The following is a 16,900-nucleotide window of genomic DNA, read 5'->3' on the forward strand; positions in this document are numbered from 1 at the left end:
ATCCGAGAAATGTGTGGAAACAAAGAAGTCTAACAAGTAAGAGGAAGATTGTAATAGCGACAATTCAGATGAAAAAGAAACTTATTGCAAAGCATGAAAGCGGTACATGTGTAGCAGATCTGACGGCCATGTTTAAGACGAAGTCAACTGTGTGCAACCAATAAATGCAATTTTCATGTTGTTATACAGTACTTACGTGTTTTATTCATTGTTTTCATGTTTTAATTTATTAATAGGGATTTAATTGTGTTGTTTTTACCTAAAATTATGTGTATTTGCTGCTTTAAGTTTATTGAAATGGGTATTGTTTAGGGTGTGAGAATGAACTAATTCACTTTCCATTATTTCTAATGGAAAAAATTGCTTTAGACTTCAAATGATTCAGAGTTCAAACAACCTCCTGGAAAGAATTAAATTCAAAGTACAAGTCACCACTGTACAAATTAACATGACAGTAAACAAATGTAAATCAATGTCATCATTTGACAAATTGAATTTAAAGAAAAATATCAATTTATGAAAAAGAACAATATTAATAAAAACATTTGAATTATTTTAAATTTACATTAAATTTTATATATATATATATAAAAATTTGGCCAATAATTAACCATTGCAATATTGATTATACTATGTAACACACTTTTTTGCTGGGTATTAAGTGTCATTTCCAGTTACTTATGTCTACAAAGTTCAGGAAATGGTTATTTTTTCCCTACAACAATATTTCAAAATATATCTTATTTTCCAAAAAATTCATGATAGTAATAATTATTGCTATGTATTGGGTTTGATGTGAATGTTTATATTTATTCTTGATAGTTCAGTATAAACTCTGAGTAACTTCTAGAACTGTTATGAACTTTTGACAATGGTAGAGAACTAATGATTCTGATGTCTAGGCTCAAGCACTAGAACTTGTTGCCTGAGTAGTCAAGTTACAGATCAAAGGAATCATCAAGCTTTTTCCAGTTTCTTCACTTATCAAGATGCCATAATGCAACCAGTATATTTGATGCAATTGGAATTACCTGTAATCCAAACAAGTGGTGTCTGTTCACTACAGTTCATCCAGAAATGATGCTACTCCATAACAGAATCAAGTACTTGTCTCTTCGTCTAGCTAACTCAGCATATCTCAAAGAGGAATATAGCACCATCAAGACTTTGTTATATGCCTTGAAGTGAGATGAGAATGACTGGGAAGGCTTCAAAATGAATGTATTCCTGATGAATCTCCAGAATAGTTTTACCTTTGTGACACAGGAGGCAATGATCACATCAGACCAGATCTCTGCAGAAACAACAAAATCAAGAAACAGCTACTGAATCCTGAAAGATGCTTATTGTCTCCACATCAAATTAACTCTGGTAAAACAATTTATCACAGTTCTAAATAAGGAATTTGCATTCTTCAAGTACCTTCAAGACTTCTTTCTTAGTCTGTCTTTGGCAAAGGTCAAAACTAGTGTTTTTGTGGGACCTTAGATGAAGAAGATTGTAGAATGAAAGAATTCCCCAAGAAGCTCACTAAAATAGAGAAAGAGACTTGGAACAGCTTAGTTCTAGTGGTTCAGGGCTTCCTGGGCATCACAAGATTGAAAACTGTGGTGCTAGTTGAGATTCTAGTGAAGAATTATTGGCTGCAAGATGTCCTTTATAGTTCATTTCCTCAATAACTATCTTGATAAATTTGAGAACATAGAACTATATTTAGAAGAGCAAGGTAAATGTTTCCATCAAGATATACTGGGCTTTGAATGTCTCAGCCAAGGACAGAATAAGGCGAACATGACAGAAGATATTTGTTAACTGATTCATGATCATTTTCAATATAATTGAAAATCTCAAAAAACCTCTCACTTCTAAATTTTTTGTGGTCAGTTTTGTATACAATTTAAGATAAATAAACATTTATTTTGAATATTATGTTTGTTTTCTGTGACTTTATGTGAATGAAGAGATGCAAATTTGCCCAATTCCTCATTGAAAATAGATACATTTGTAAATATCACCATCCTGATCAGAAAAAGCAAAAGTTTGAAGGTAATAATAACCATTTTTAGGCATGAGCAATTAGGAAACAAGGACAACAAAAAAAATTAAGATTTATTATTTGACATTATCAATGCATCCCTAATTTTATAAAAGTATTTATACGACTAATTAATATATTTACGAAAAATAATTTTATTTTCAGAAAATCAGATGTAGAATATTATGAAAGATTTGAATTATTTATATTTAGAATACAATTTCCAGGATATGTTAGTTTATTTATTAATGCTGCTGATAAATATTAATACAGTTCAAATAGTTTAAAAAAATTTATACTATATACAGATAATACCATGTATGTTCAATGAATTTATGTATCAGCCATTATTTATAGGCTATTCTCTACTAAATTCAACTCATCTAACTCTATTTTTAATTGATATATTTTTGATGTTTTTAATATTTTGCATGCAAAATGGAAACATACATTTTATATTTTAACTTTTTCATTCATACTAAAATTTCACACACAGATTTATAAACATTAAATCCTGAATTCATATTCAATAGAGTATATTGAATATATTCAAAGCCATAAATTTGCAAATATAGATTATTATTTGAATTTTATAAAAAAAGTAATTGATATACACTTTGAAGATATGACAGAATGTTAAGATAAATATTTCATCTTCATAATGCTTATTTCAATATTATATAAATTTATCATAATTGCAAACAGATCATAAATATATTTACAAATTAACAGTATTTGTTGAAATAAAATTTATGACTTTTTAAATTATTATTATTTTTAAAAATCAATATCATAAACAAACTAACCATGACTCTTATAAAAGAATGCTTTAATAAACTAATATTTTTGGATCATCTTCACGGCTTAAAAACTAATAATTGCAAAATTGAAATCAATATGTAATAACTATAACAAGCAAATATGCTGGGCTGCAATTTTTAATCATCTTTTAATTTAAAAAAAACACTTCCGATCCAGACTGGAAGTTCATCTATATTTAATTAGGGTCTCTGGCCCCTAAGCTTTCCATATCTACTCTTTATTTTAGTGCTGTCTCGCCCCTATAAATATTGGTATAAACTGGAACTAGACAGTAACTAGAGACATACAAAATACCTTATGTAAATCATTCTAAAATTAATGGAATTTTAAATATTGTTCCAAATTGAATCTCATTTTAAAAAACCTGATGAAGTCTTATTAATAAAGCAGAAAACATTAGTTTGATTAAAGAGTAATTCACTGGAAAAGTACATAATGTATTTTGTCTCTCTCTCTCTAGTTACTTGCCCCTATACGTCACACTTCTCCTGATAACAATCAAGTCATGCTTGGTCTATCTAATCCATTCTCAAGATAATTTTGAATTAAAATCACATGACTTCTGGTCTAGACCAGAAGTACGTATATAATTAATTAATCAAGGCTCCTGGCCCCTAAGCTTTCAGTGTCTGGTCCTGATTTTCATCTATCTGACTCTGTTCTCGAGATTAAAGAATGAGACAGTGGGAATGTACAGGTCTGAAATTTGAAAATTGTAATCCAGTTATTCTATAGTTAAGTTTAAAGAGTTTATACCATATTTTTTTTTTTTATAATCCATAGGTTGTCTTTGTTTAAAAGACAATTTGAAAAGAGGTATGGATCATATAATGAGGCAGGTTATATGCAAAAAAAATATAACACATTATTTAATACATGCATATTTTTCTTTTTTTCAGACTTTCTTTTTGTTTTAACTATTAATAAATTTAAGATTTCACTAATTATTTTATAATGAAACTTTTAGATATCTTTACATATAAATTTTTGAATCAATCTGATTAAAATCTTGCTTAGTTTTTATTAAATAATAAATTTTATTTCTTAGGAAAGTTTCTAAGCAACAGAAAATAATTTCTTTCAATTTTTGAGATTCATAATTATATTATTATTATAATTATAATCAAGGTGAGTTACTAAAATGTTTTAAAATTACAAAGTAACTTTTTCGGAAACAAATAAACTTTTGATTCTGTTCTACTCACATTCAAATTTGTTCCTGAAGAAAGTATTTTGTAACAAAAAGACAAACTATTTATTAAATATTTATTTTATCAACTCATCTTAATTATATTAGATGATGATTTTTGACTTGATTCATTTGGTATGCTTTGTTAACAACAGTGGCATGTAGTGACATTTGATGATAGGGAAGCTGTGTTTCCATAAAAATTTTAAACAAATACTGGAAATGACAAAAATAAACAGTTTATTTATGTTAATTCTAAAATAGATATTTGACACAAAACAAAGATATAAAAACTTGTTTTTATTATTTTTTAGAAACTAATCCTATTTGGCAATTTTTCCACAAGTCATTAATTACTTTATCATAAAAATTGCTTGTCATTGATTCCATCAAAGTATTTAAAAGCTGTTTTTCTATTGAATGCAATGCTAGAGACAACAATGTTTCCTCTGACTGAATGTTCCTTGAAAATGTATGAATTCACTCCATGGTTGAAAAACTGCGCTCAAAGATGCACTCGTAGATGGTACTGTAAAAACTAATTATATTAAATCATATAATTCTTTTAGTACATCTTTGTTCAGATTGTCATTAATTATAATATTTTTATGTCTAAGAGTGACTTGCCAATATAGTCTGGACACGAATAAGAATATTGCAATTCACTATGTTAATTAAGATAAATCAAAAAATTCTACATAACATTTACTTAATTTAAAGAATTAAAACTCACTTCAGAAAATTGTTTTTCATAATATTTAAAATTAACATCTAAAAGTGATAAAAATTCTGAAGATTTTATGTCTGAAAATCTGTCAATATAATTATAATTAAAAGAAAATTATAATTAAATATAGCTTTGTAAAGAAACATATATAAAAATAACATAAAATCTTTACTTTTTAAATCTTAAAACAGTGCATTTAGTCAAGTAGCTCCCTATGAGTAGCTAATGGATAGAACCACTAGACGCATTATACAATATTTTGGTGTGTAGCATCTACAAAGTAAACCACCAGAGGTTGGTTTACCTTGTACTCTGAAAAGTGCATGTGCAAATGCATGCAATCTGGCTGATTTATACGATTCAGATATTTTCACTGTTCCATATTCGACAATACAGTGCTTCCATTGGGAATATGTACACACACATTTATATTCGAATATACAATAGCAATCTTATCATTGTTTTTCACATGTATAGAAATTTGTAATAAAATACATAATGCGGTTATAATAAAATATTAATTTTAAGTAATTCAAAGTACGTTAAAATATGAAAATAGACACAATATGTATTTATACTTTAGAAAATATAAGGGGAGCGGCACTTCCACGGACAGCACACCACTGATTAACAAATTTAAAAATAATTAAAATACCAGATAATTTTTATTATTTAAAATTGAAAATAAATAATAAATTGTTCTAAAATATAAAAGGTATTTTAAAAGCCATGTTTCACTGAATTACCATATAATAAACTAGTAACCTGTTTTTAATATTTTGAATCTTATAATGAATATCTATTTATGTTGAAGCTATTTTATATACATGTTCCACAATCAATACAGTTCTGTTTGACTAAAAAACAAAAGTATAACAAAATTTTGTCTATTGTTACATATTGGATTTATCTATAAATGTGTTTTAAATTATGACTAAAAGGTTTGGAATAAAAGTTTTATGTATTATAAATATTTCAAAATGATTGTTAATCTTAACATTTTAGAACAAATATGCATTTTACAGTAAATTTTTACATCAATCTGTAGTATAATTTTGTAACAGGCTCTGAAAATCAAAGTGCTTTAAAATATTAGTGTTAATTAAAGTTCCTTGATTTTCTTATAAGAGTCATGGTTTAAAATGTTTATTTTATGTGATACTTAAGAATTGATAAAGAATAATAATGATTTGCTAAGATTACGTAATTCTTGTGTATCTTTTTTTAAAAAATTTGTTACATTATATATAATTAAACTGCAGATTTCAGCACCTTTTTTTTAAAATCTCTAAATTAAATAATGTAATATTTTAAATAATATATATACAGGAAATCCTCATTAGTTCAAAATTCAAGGAACAAAATAATAGTGACTTTGAATAATTGAGTTTTGAATTATCTGGTTTACATATTTCTGTACAATATGTCAAATGCCATGTAATTGATGTAATTTATTAAGCAAATGGAATACACTACATATACAGAATGCTATTTTCATTAATTAATAATAATATAAATATGCTGCAGGTAAATAGCATGTGCCCAGTGAGAAGCTCGCAGGTTGCCAGATAGTTTTTATAAAAAGCAAAGCAAAATTCCTCAAAATGTAGCCCAAAAAGTAGTAACCTATCTAGTACAAATCTAGTAGCCTATAGCCTTACAAATATCTCAATCTGCTACTTGTAGCCCAATATTACAATCCTGAAACCCAGACATATTTTATGAGATAAGAGAATAACGGTATTCTATGGGCAAGATGATACCCAAAAATGTGTTACTGTAAAAGCAAAGCTATGGTGACCAGATTAGAGTTGTTCTTGGTCTCTTGTTCTCTTATAATATGGAGGCACTTCAATCTAAACGAACGAGTTAACATATGCATATTGCAGTTCAGATAGAATTTTCACTTCAAATTTCAAACTAACAAAATTCCTTAACTTGTAAATCTCTATATTCCTGGCCAAGACAAAAGTGCTAATTGGATTTTGAACTATCCAAGTTCAAATTAATGAGGATTTCCTGTATATATTATGTATTTTTAACTTTATAAAAAATTAAATTAAAATATATAATGGACGGATATTATTTAAATTTAGGAACAAATAATTAATAAAAAGATGTAGTTATAATAGTCAAAAGATTAGCATCTTTTTTGAAAAATTTAATTATTAAATAATATAATATAATTTTATGAAACTTTGATGAAATTATTATACAATAAAAATTTTATTGGAAATAATTAATAGGAAATATTTAATTACCTTAATTTGATAAAGTAAACACAGATTTATACAGACTAGCTTGGCCCCAGTTATCAAATTTTTAGTTATAAATGTTATAATTCATCATGCAATTTCAATCCCTTCCACCAATCATCTAATTTCAAAACATTTTGCCAGTCAACTAGATACCACCAATCATGAATATATTTTGATCTCTGATTATGATATTTTAAATAATACGAATGTTCCCATACATCAAGCACAAGAATTGGCCATAGGCCATTACTAAGTGGACAATCCTGATTTGCTGTTGTCACTATGACCAAATCTTGAGGATTCTCAAAATGGCTATGATTCCTACACAACCAAACATATCCTATATAACAAAACAAATGCACTAATTATATAACGTATATAAACTCATACTAATTTTTCTAATTTAAATTAAATGTAACAATTTAACAATAATATTTATAATTTCAACTTACCTGAACCAAATAATTTTTCTGCCATGTCCGTGAAAGTGTCCCGAAATTCTAGGAAAGAACGAAATTTAGCTTTAATATCCTCAGCTAACTGTCCTTGAGGCATTCTATCCTCATTTTGTGAATTTGGTGACATTACAGCCCAATAAAAGGCATGATTCACATACCTATAAAAAAATTATTAATTACAAAAAGTTTTCATAAATAAGTTAATATAAAAATATAAATTCTATTCTTAATTCTTATAAAAATTGTATTATTTAATGTACTAGTAGTTATTTTTAGTGATCTGATTATTTTATATATTACTGAGTATACAGGGTGTCCAAAAATTATTTACCCCCATTACATATGTTCATAAAAATTACTGTTGTAAGTTTTATGAACATATGTAACAACAGTAAAATCACTCCAACATTATCTTTATAATTCAGTGTTTATTTGGTAATGATGTATGTTCTGTGAGTGGAAATCAGGGATTTTTGCCATTTTCTCAAGACAGCAAAATTGCAGATAGAATGTTTTCTTGGACAAGGGCTCAATTGAAGATGGATACCTGTTTAAAGTGTCTTTTGTTTATTGTGTAGTATCAAATACAATAATTTTAACTGTTAAAAAATGAAAGTGTGCAAATATGCCAAAATATGAAATTTTGATATGAAATTTAATTATTAATATAAAACACAACATGTTTCCAACTGACAAAACATAAAATTTCATGAGAATATTCAAAATAAAAAAGTAATCAAAATTTTTAAGTTTTTCTTCTGAGTTCAAAAGTAGCATGCTAATTTTATCTTGCTATGAAATAACATAACATGAATATTTTTTACAAATTAATAACAGGGAATCACAAATGCTTTGCAACACCATAGCAAGTATAAATAAACAGAAATATGAAGGAAAGTCATTCAATAACAGAATTTTAATCTAAAATTCATGGAGTTGTATGCATTGTAAAAAATCTTATTGCAGGACACAATGACTCCATAGCAATATGACATATAGGTATCCTGAGGATTGAGTGGTATGCACCTGTGCAATAGGCTCATACAACATGGCTGCTCTATTCTCAAACTGTACTGTGAAAGAAGAACAAAATGTCATTCAATTTTTATGCTCAGAGGAAGTAAAACCTGAAATTTATAGAGAATGAAGGTTCAGTACGGAGACAATTGTTTGAGTTGAAGAGAATGTATGGATGGGTGAAAAGATTTAAAAACAGAAGACAAAACATCAGTGATGAACACTAGAGTGGGAGACCAGTTTGCATGACACTGAGACAGTGAAATACCAGATCGAGCAGCAAATCTATGACTACTGATAAGTTACTATTGATAAAATTTCCATAGAATTCAACAGGAGTCTCATCTCTGTGTTCAATATTATGCATGATGACCTGGGTATAGGAAAGTGTGTAGCAGATGGGTCTCAGGACAGGTGTCTATTGATCACCAACACATACAATGGATACACTATGTGGTATGAAATTTGAGATGATGAAACATCTACTATACAGTTCGGAATTGGTGCCATCTGATTTTCATTTGTTTGGACATGTGAAAAGACATTTGCAAGGTCAGAAGTTTGATGATGACACTGAGGTAATAGAGGCAATGCAAAGTTGGTTAAAGGCCACACCAAAAAGCTTTTTTCTTTTGAGCAACTGGAAGCTTGTGGACTGGCGAACCAAATATGTTGTGAAGCAGTGTGACAATGTCAAAAAATAAGCATAAAGAATTTCTTTAAGTACCGTTATAAAAAAGTTATTGTAAAATTCCTGTTATTTAATGACTTTTCCTTGTATTTCATAAAGATTGTACTGTTTTAGAGATGATTTATGATTTATGAAATCTAAATGAAATAATAGAAAACAATAATTTAAAAATAAACAAACACCTTTTACTAGTCCAGCACAATGTTTAATACGCTAAAAACATTTTCGACCGATTTAAGTGATCTTCTTCAGTTCAGATTCCATCAATATAACAAACAAAGTATTCAAATAATACAAAAATTCAAAGTGCAGATGTACAAGTTAACGTTAAGGTGCATGTCCGTTCTCAAAAATAAAAAATATAAACCAAATAATTAAAAATAAACAAAAAGTATACACCAAGTAAATGTTATAAAACCAATTAATAATGCCGTCTACGTGATTGCGACTGTTAATCCATGTTATCATAAAAGGACTTCCAACCTGCTGATAAACTGTCGGCATCCCTGTGATTGATGCACTGAATGGTCATCTGCGCTTTGTGTATCTCTACTAAATTATTTAATTAGTTTCAGTAAGCATTTATTTATTTAATAGAAAAATGTCAGGCACGTTACATACTATTCAAGAATTTGGTTATTTCATCAGCAAGAAAGCCAGTGTCCATTTGAAATTTCATGTAATCAAAAGTTTTTTAGTATCCGAAAGCTTCTGAAACTAGAGTAGTAACATATTAAATTGCCAGGAATTTATACAGAATATTGATTTTATATTATATTTATTGATTTATTAAAATAAAATGCAATGTGAATAGATTTTGTCTCATTCTGATATATATTATGATATATGTTTAATATATCTTGTGTTACTTTGTTCTTTTTAAATTGGAATGTAAAACTTATTAAAATAATTACTTCTTACATTTTAGTAAATTGTTCTTTCAATCAAAATCATCATTATCAAGCTTTAAAAGAACTTTTACTTTTTTAATTAAGAAACATTTTTAAAAAGTATTCATTTAATTAAAATTTTAAACTTACCCACCACCATTATTTTTTAATGTTATTTGATATCTACTTGGAACTCTTGATAAATTTCGAAGAATATCAATGATAGAAATCCTAGAGGTTTGTTTACCCTGTAAAATATATTAATAAATATAAAATCTAAATTTTTCCATAAATATTTTGATATTTTAATTAAAATTTTTCTTTCATAAATAATCAATTAAAATTCTAATTTTAACACACTACTTATCTATTTCTTCTTAATGTAAAATCATTCTAACTTTCAGTTTTCGGCATTTGAATAAGTTATGGGTTATTTAGAAGTCTAATCTAGTACAAGCATAAGTCATCTTGAAATACTGTTTCATAGTTAAATAACTTTTATTTCAAATTCTATACCTCATGGGATTATCTAAAAACTCATAAAAATATGCTAGAGCCATGTATGTCAAATATTATTTCATATAATTTATGAAGGCATTGTTTTCCATTTAATAGATATGGATCAGAATATAATAAAAAGCATAAGTTAAACTTAATTATGATAAGAAGATTTTTGATCTCTTAAATATTTTCATAATCATTTCATAAGTATTTTTTTCTAGTGTAGCTATGATACACTAAAAGAGAATGCTTGTGGAAAGTCTTAATGGTGATGGAACTGTATGTTTTGCATAGTCTCAGTTTGTTTATTTCTCTAGATACAAACTTCTCCATATACTGACACTCTTCCCATTGTTTTGACAATGACTCTATGTCTACAGAATAGAAATCTTTTGAATGGTGTCAGAACATGGCCCTATGCATGGTGGGGTGATTAACAGACTTGGTTGAGAAATTTTGGACCACATGGCCAGATCAGATCTGTCACCATACAATTATCATCTGTTTGCTACTTTGAAGGAAACTTTAGGAAATGGGAGACCCATCCAGAACACTGAAATCCATCACATAATGGCTCTGACACCAGTAAAAAGATTTCCATTCTGCATGTTCTAGTGTCATTGCCAATACAATGGGAGAAGTATTAGTGTGTAGAAGGGGAATACCTAAATAAAGAAATATAGATTGAAGCTTTGTAAAGCATAGTTCCATCATTGCCATTACTGAAATTTCAGACAGAAGTTGAACTACTCTCATATACATATTAGAGGGCACTTCAACTTCAGTCTGAAATTAAATGCCTCAGCTATCCAGCAATATATATTGCTGAGGCAGTTAAGATGTCTGTTTACTTCTTTGGGGTTCCAGGTTTAAATCCAGGTAATGACAAGCATTAATCCAATGTGGATCCTGCCATGATAGTCGTGGCCCAAGTATTGATCAGTTACTTTCAATTAGAAGTTACAAATGTACATCATGATTGGTTGAATGTCAGTTTGCATGGACTGTTCCATGACAGTCCTCATACAAATTGAGGACCAGTCATTTTAAAATTTCAAGAATAGACTGTGTTTACCTTGAGCTGGACATATATTCATATGACTACAACAACAGCTTATGGCCTGAAATACAATAAGACTTTTAATTTAATACAATAAATAACTTGTATTTTGTTTATTAATTTATTTTGCTCAGGTGAAATATAACATATATTGAAATAAGGAATAGACGAATAGTCACTGAGCAATTGCCCAACCTTGGCATTTAACATTTATAGAAGAATTGTTTGTTAAAACTAGAGAAGCAATGAACAAATTGATTATGCAACTTTGAGCATTTTTTTTATTAAATCTTTTTAAACTTTTGCTTAAATTGATAAATTTTTATAGATTTGATCTAAAAAATTGCAGTTGCATTGTTTTGCATTATTGATATCTATATTTAAAAAAAAGGAATGAATTTTTTAATAATAGATATGGTNTCACTGAGCAATTGCCCAACCTTGGCATTTAACATTTATAGAAGAATTGTTTGTTAAAACTAGAGAAGCAATGAACAAATTGATTATGCAACTTTTGAGCATTTTTTTATTAAATCTTTTTAAACTTTTGCTTAAATTGATAAATTTTTATAGATTTGATCTAAAAAATTGCAGTTGCATTGTTTTGCATTATTGATATCTATATTTAAAAAAAAGGAATGAATTTTTTAATAATAGATATGGTAAAAGCATGACCATTAAATTTAGTTAAGTTACGGCAATGCAACATTTGGATGATCTGCCTAGTGGAATGCCTTCCAGGAGGTGTAACTGGCCCCTATTCAGGCTTGAGAAAACCTAGAAACCTCCACATGGCCAGCCCATCCTGGCAAGGTGCAAACCCATGACCGAACTGCCAGTAGTTGAAACACAGATTTACATCCAAATGAAACATGGCTATAGTAAAATTGGCTGCACTTAGTGCACATGGTATTGAAAGTAATCCCTAGCAGCAAATGCAGTAAACTAGTGTTATGTCATGACCTACATCCAAAATTTTGAAATTTTATAAACAAACTAAAGAAATTAAGTAAAAATGGGAAAATGAAAATTATAATGTGCACAAAAGAATCATTTTCAATGGTGTTCAGCTATAAACTGTTCAAATTCCAGGGTACACACCAAATAATGCCAAAATTGTCACTTGGTAATATTTTTATTGATGTGGCAATAAAAATATAATACTGGTATAAAATAAACAGACTAGGATAAAAATCCTAGTCTGCTTATTTTGACATTCAGCATGAAATTGAATCATAAAGCTTGCTTCTGGAAAAACAGCAGAATGTCTTGCTGAGCAATGGGAGTCCCTTGCACCACATATCTAGTGATTTCATGACGTCACGCAGCAATTTCAGGCAAGAAAGTAGGAAGTGATGCCGAGAACCAAAGACGGTTTTCACACAATACTGCTCAGAGTTTCCAGATTATGGATTTTTTATCAACAGACAGAAAATCAGAAGAATTTTTGGGATGATTTCTCTTTTTCAGTTTGATCTTTTTTCAGTTGACTGAAGCAGTTGACAATTTGACATGACAAAATGTGTGAAATACCATTTAAACATTGTGAATTTCAGAATTTATAGAAGAAATAATTATAAGAAATATATAGATTGTAAGAAATACATTATAAACAGTCATTGCTCTGATCTGGATAAAATATCTATAGATCAAATAATGGGCAAACTTGTTTTGTGTAAGAACAATTTGAGGAAAATTAATTTATGAATCTAAAAGGAAAAGTGTTAGGAAAAGTATATCAGTTGTACCAGCAAATTTTTTTTTGATAACCCGAAAAAAATGTTATAATAATTTCATAACTGATTGTGCAAATTTTCTATCAAGAGACAAAGTTTTTTTTTTGTGTTTTAAAGATTTAGTTAAAGGAAAAACTGGATATATTGAAAAATTAACTGTATCTACAACTAATAGAATAAATGTCTTATCTACATGTGAAAAAATTTGTACTTATAATTTTCTACCAAAAATTTTATATTTGCATAGGACTAGATTAATAGAATATTGTTTTTCATATATTAATTAATTGCAATTGGTTTACAGGATGTCGAAATATTTTAAAAAATTGTCTGGAATTATTTTGTAATATGAGAACTTTTCATCTTGTTAAAATAACTAATAAAAAGAAAGTGCAAAAATTTTGGAAAAGAAATAAGGAAAAATAAAGTTTAAATTAATAATAAAAAGTGAAAGTAAAGTATATTGTCTTCCTATTTGTGTTTCATCATTACAATTTGAATTTTAAAAACTCTCCAATAACTGATAGCAATTTTATTACTTTATCACAGTCGTCGCAGGACGGCTAGTGGAACACAGCCAATCTGCCACAATCACATTCTTGCCGGAGCATTAATCTGCAGTCGAATCATCCTTACACACATAAGATACCACATCCAATACATATTCTCAATTTTCCAAGCAAAAACTGTCGCCAGTCTGACAGTGGCATAGCGAGGGGAGGCAAGGGGGGTGTATCATGCACCGGGTGCCACTCGCAGAGGGGCACCCAAATGGTCTCCAAGACAAACTATATGTATTTCTGGAGGGGGCGCCAATAAAGTGTTGTGCCCCGGGTGCCAGTTATGTTCGCTACACCACTGCAGTCCGACGCTCTTAAAGACACATTGCTATTGTTTGCAACAACCAAAATTTGTTTAAATCAATATTCCAATATTTTGATTGTAAACCAAACAGACAATAAAATTTAAAAGTTATTAAATTATGCATTAAGTTACTATTGGATTTATGCAGTCGTTTATCAATTATCATCTGTCAATTTCAACTTTTTATTATAATGTCGAATAAACAGTGTAGGTTAAATATATGTGAAGAAAAGTCACGTGGAATCCACGTGTTTTAGTGTTTGCACACCTCATTAGTATCAAGATGTCCGAGTTTGTTTTTTTTTCTAAAATATTTGGAATTTGAGGAAGACGGAAAAATAATTTGTGGAATCAGATTTAATAAAGAATACCTGGGCATTTCTCCTCCATTCTTTCAAAACCATATTCATATTTTCGGTATATTTGGAATGATGTCCGAGATAATGAATTCTGACAGTTTCTTCATCTAGAAAAGGTTCGAGTTCGTGAAACAGATAAGGCAAAGGTGGTAATTCGTATTCTAAAGCTGGTCGATCTAGTCCGTAATAAGGAGGAGCAATAGCATTGCATAAACTGGAACAAATGGGAAAAAGAGCAGAGAAAAACAACAAACATAAACGACACATCCCGTCCACTCCACTGATACAAATCGCAGCGCCACTATCGCAACTATGTTTTATTTATCAATGTAATTGTTATTATTATTATTGGGGGGGAAGAGGTCCCGATTAACTATATACGAAATTCCGATTAAAACCGGAAGTCACGTTATTTCAATTCAAAACTTTTCCTCTAAAAAGTGTTAGACAGATGACCGACACGACTCTATTGTTAAAGGAAAAGTATGATTTACAGGGGCAAGTCACTAATAATTTCAGATGGAGAGCATATATTTTAAATTAAATAAATTATAAAAAAAAATTGCAGCCCGGCATTGTGATAATGTCACGAGTTATTGGAAGCTTACGGTACTAAGAAACCATAAACTTTTCCTGAGTTATTCATTCATNGACGTAAACACCGACAACTTCAAGTGGTTGCTTTTAAATCATTGATACTTTTAAACATTATTATTGTATTAAAACACTAAGCCGCCATTGTTTCCGACTATAAAAGAAATAATCGGACTGGTGTAATTTTTACAATATCGCTATTTTTTACGAGTCTGTTTTCCCGATTAACATTATCGAGTATTTCGATCGCTGTTATTATACGATAATTTTTAATAACACCAAAAAAAATATAAAACATGGTTTTTTCATTCATTTTGTAATTACTTACAAATAGGACGAAGTTCCACAAGAACCGTACTATAGTAGTAACGAAAAAGAAACTTAAAATGGTTACGACGACAGCGTTTATTGTGGTGAAAGTTCAAAGGTTGTGTTATCAAGAAGATTTGCCGGCCACTTTAAAGTGTAAGAAGATATTCGGTATTTATGACGCCATTTACGATCTTGACTGTTAAGTGTAAATCGAAGTTATTTTATTTCTCTGGTTTGTGCACGACCCTATTCTCCCCATGTTAAAGAAATGACTAATGCTGAAGATAGCGCTGTCTTCGTGTCTTCAGCAGAAAGCTACCATGCCGACTTGCTTCGTACCTGGATGTAAATGAAGCGGTTAGGGAAAGAAAAAGAAAAATTATGAAGTTTTAACGAGTGATGATCAAACAAGACATTTCTTTAAACTTAAAGATGCACATTTGAATAAATGGACTAAATCCATACCAAAAAAAAAAGGACACGACTATGACAACAAACAGCCACGTTTGTGATGTACATTTTGATCCAAGATTTATTTTAAAAACTTGAAAACATAATATAAATTGCCGGTGTTGAAATTAAATGAGAAATAAAAAAAAATGGAATTTGACCCACAAGGCAGTTCCAACATTATTTCCAAATATCGAAAACCCTAAGCCAACCGCTTAGGATATTCGATAGGTATTTCGAAGTATATTTCCTATATCGCGACAATAAAACCTTTGTTATGCGGTATGCTTCTTGTCTAGTCTTGTGTACAAATATACGACAAAACCTTTGTTGTCCCATGTTTAATAATATCAATTTATCATTTAGTATAAAAATGCATATAAAATTAACTTTACATAGTATTATTACTTTGTTATTTCTGAGAAAAAGAAATGAAAAAAAATATTATGAAATGTAGACTGTTGAATATTTGTCGCGGCGGCCCGCCATACAGCGGATTTTTTCGATGAATCTGTAACTGAACTAGTAGCCCGGGACGCCCCCTAATGGGCGTTGTTTACAAATTTCCATGAAGCACGGTTCCTTTGACTATTTTGTTCCTATCAATATGCTCCACAGCTCTGTTAAAGTCTCAATGGTAAGATTCAAGGACTGTATACTACAAGGATAGCCAGATCCCTATTCTACAATGTTAGCCAGGAATGGCAAGTTAGTGACGTCACACGTGTCCTGACCTCTCTGTTTACATAGAGCAGGGTGTGCACGTGTTTAGTTTTCGCTTTTAATATTCGTCCAATTTTGTGATTAACGAAGTGATTTATTTTAATATTTCTGTAATTGTTTTATTTGACTAAGTTTTTTATAAGGTAAGATGATTTAAATATAAGTCATTAAATATTTAAAGCTATATTTTTATGTTAGGTGAAGAACAAAATGC

General features: G+C 29.1%; 1 protein-coding gene across 1 annotated transcript; it reads right to left on the reverse strand.

Annotated features, from left to right (window-relative positions):
- Positions 1-4,856: 4,856 nt before the first annotated feature.
- LOC111618057 (superoxide dismutase [Mn/Fe]-like) lies at positions 4,857-14,916 on the reverse strand. Its single transcript, XM_023359483.1, has 4 exons — positions 14,620-14,916; positions 10,238-10,335; positions 7,484-7,647; positions 4,857-7,371 (listed from the first exon to the last, which is right to left on the reverse strand). The coding sequence occupies exons 1-4, from the start codon at positions 14,872-14,874 to the stop codon at positions 7,109-7,111; spliced, it is 780 nt and encodes a 259-aa protein (XP_023215251.1). The 5' UTR covers positions 14,875-14,916; the 3' UTR covers positions 4,857-7,108.
- Between the last annotated feature and the right edge of the window lie 1,984 nt (positions 14,917-16,900).

The sequence above is a fragment of the Centruroides sculpturatus genome, unplaced genomic scaffold, assembly GCF_000671375.1.
Source record: "Centruroides sculpturatus isolate CEXI.00-Female unplaced genomic scaffold, Cexi_2.0 scaffold47, whole genome shotgun sequence".
Classification (NCBI taxonomy): domain Eukaryota; kingdom Metazoa; phylum Arthropoda; class Arachnida; order Scorpiones; family Buthidae; genus Centruroides; species Centruroides sculpturatus.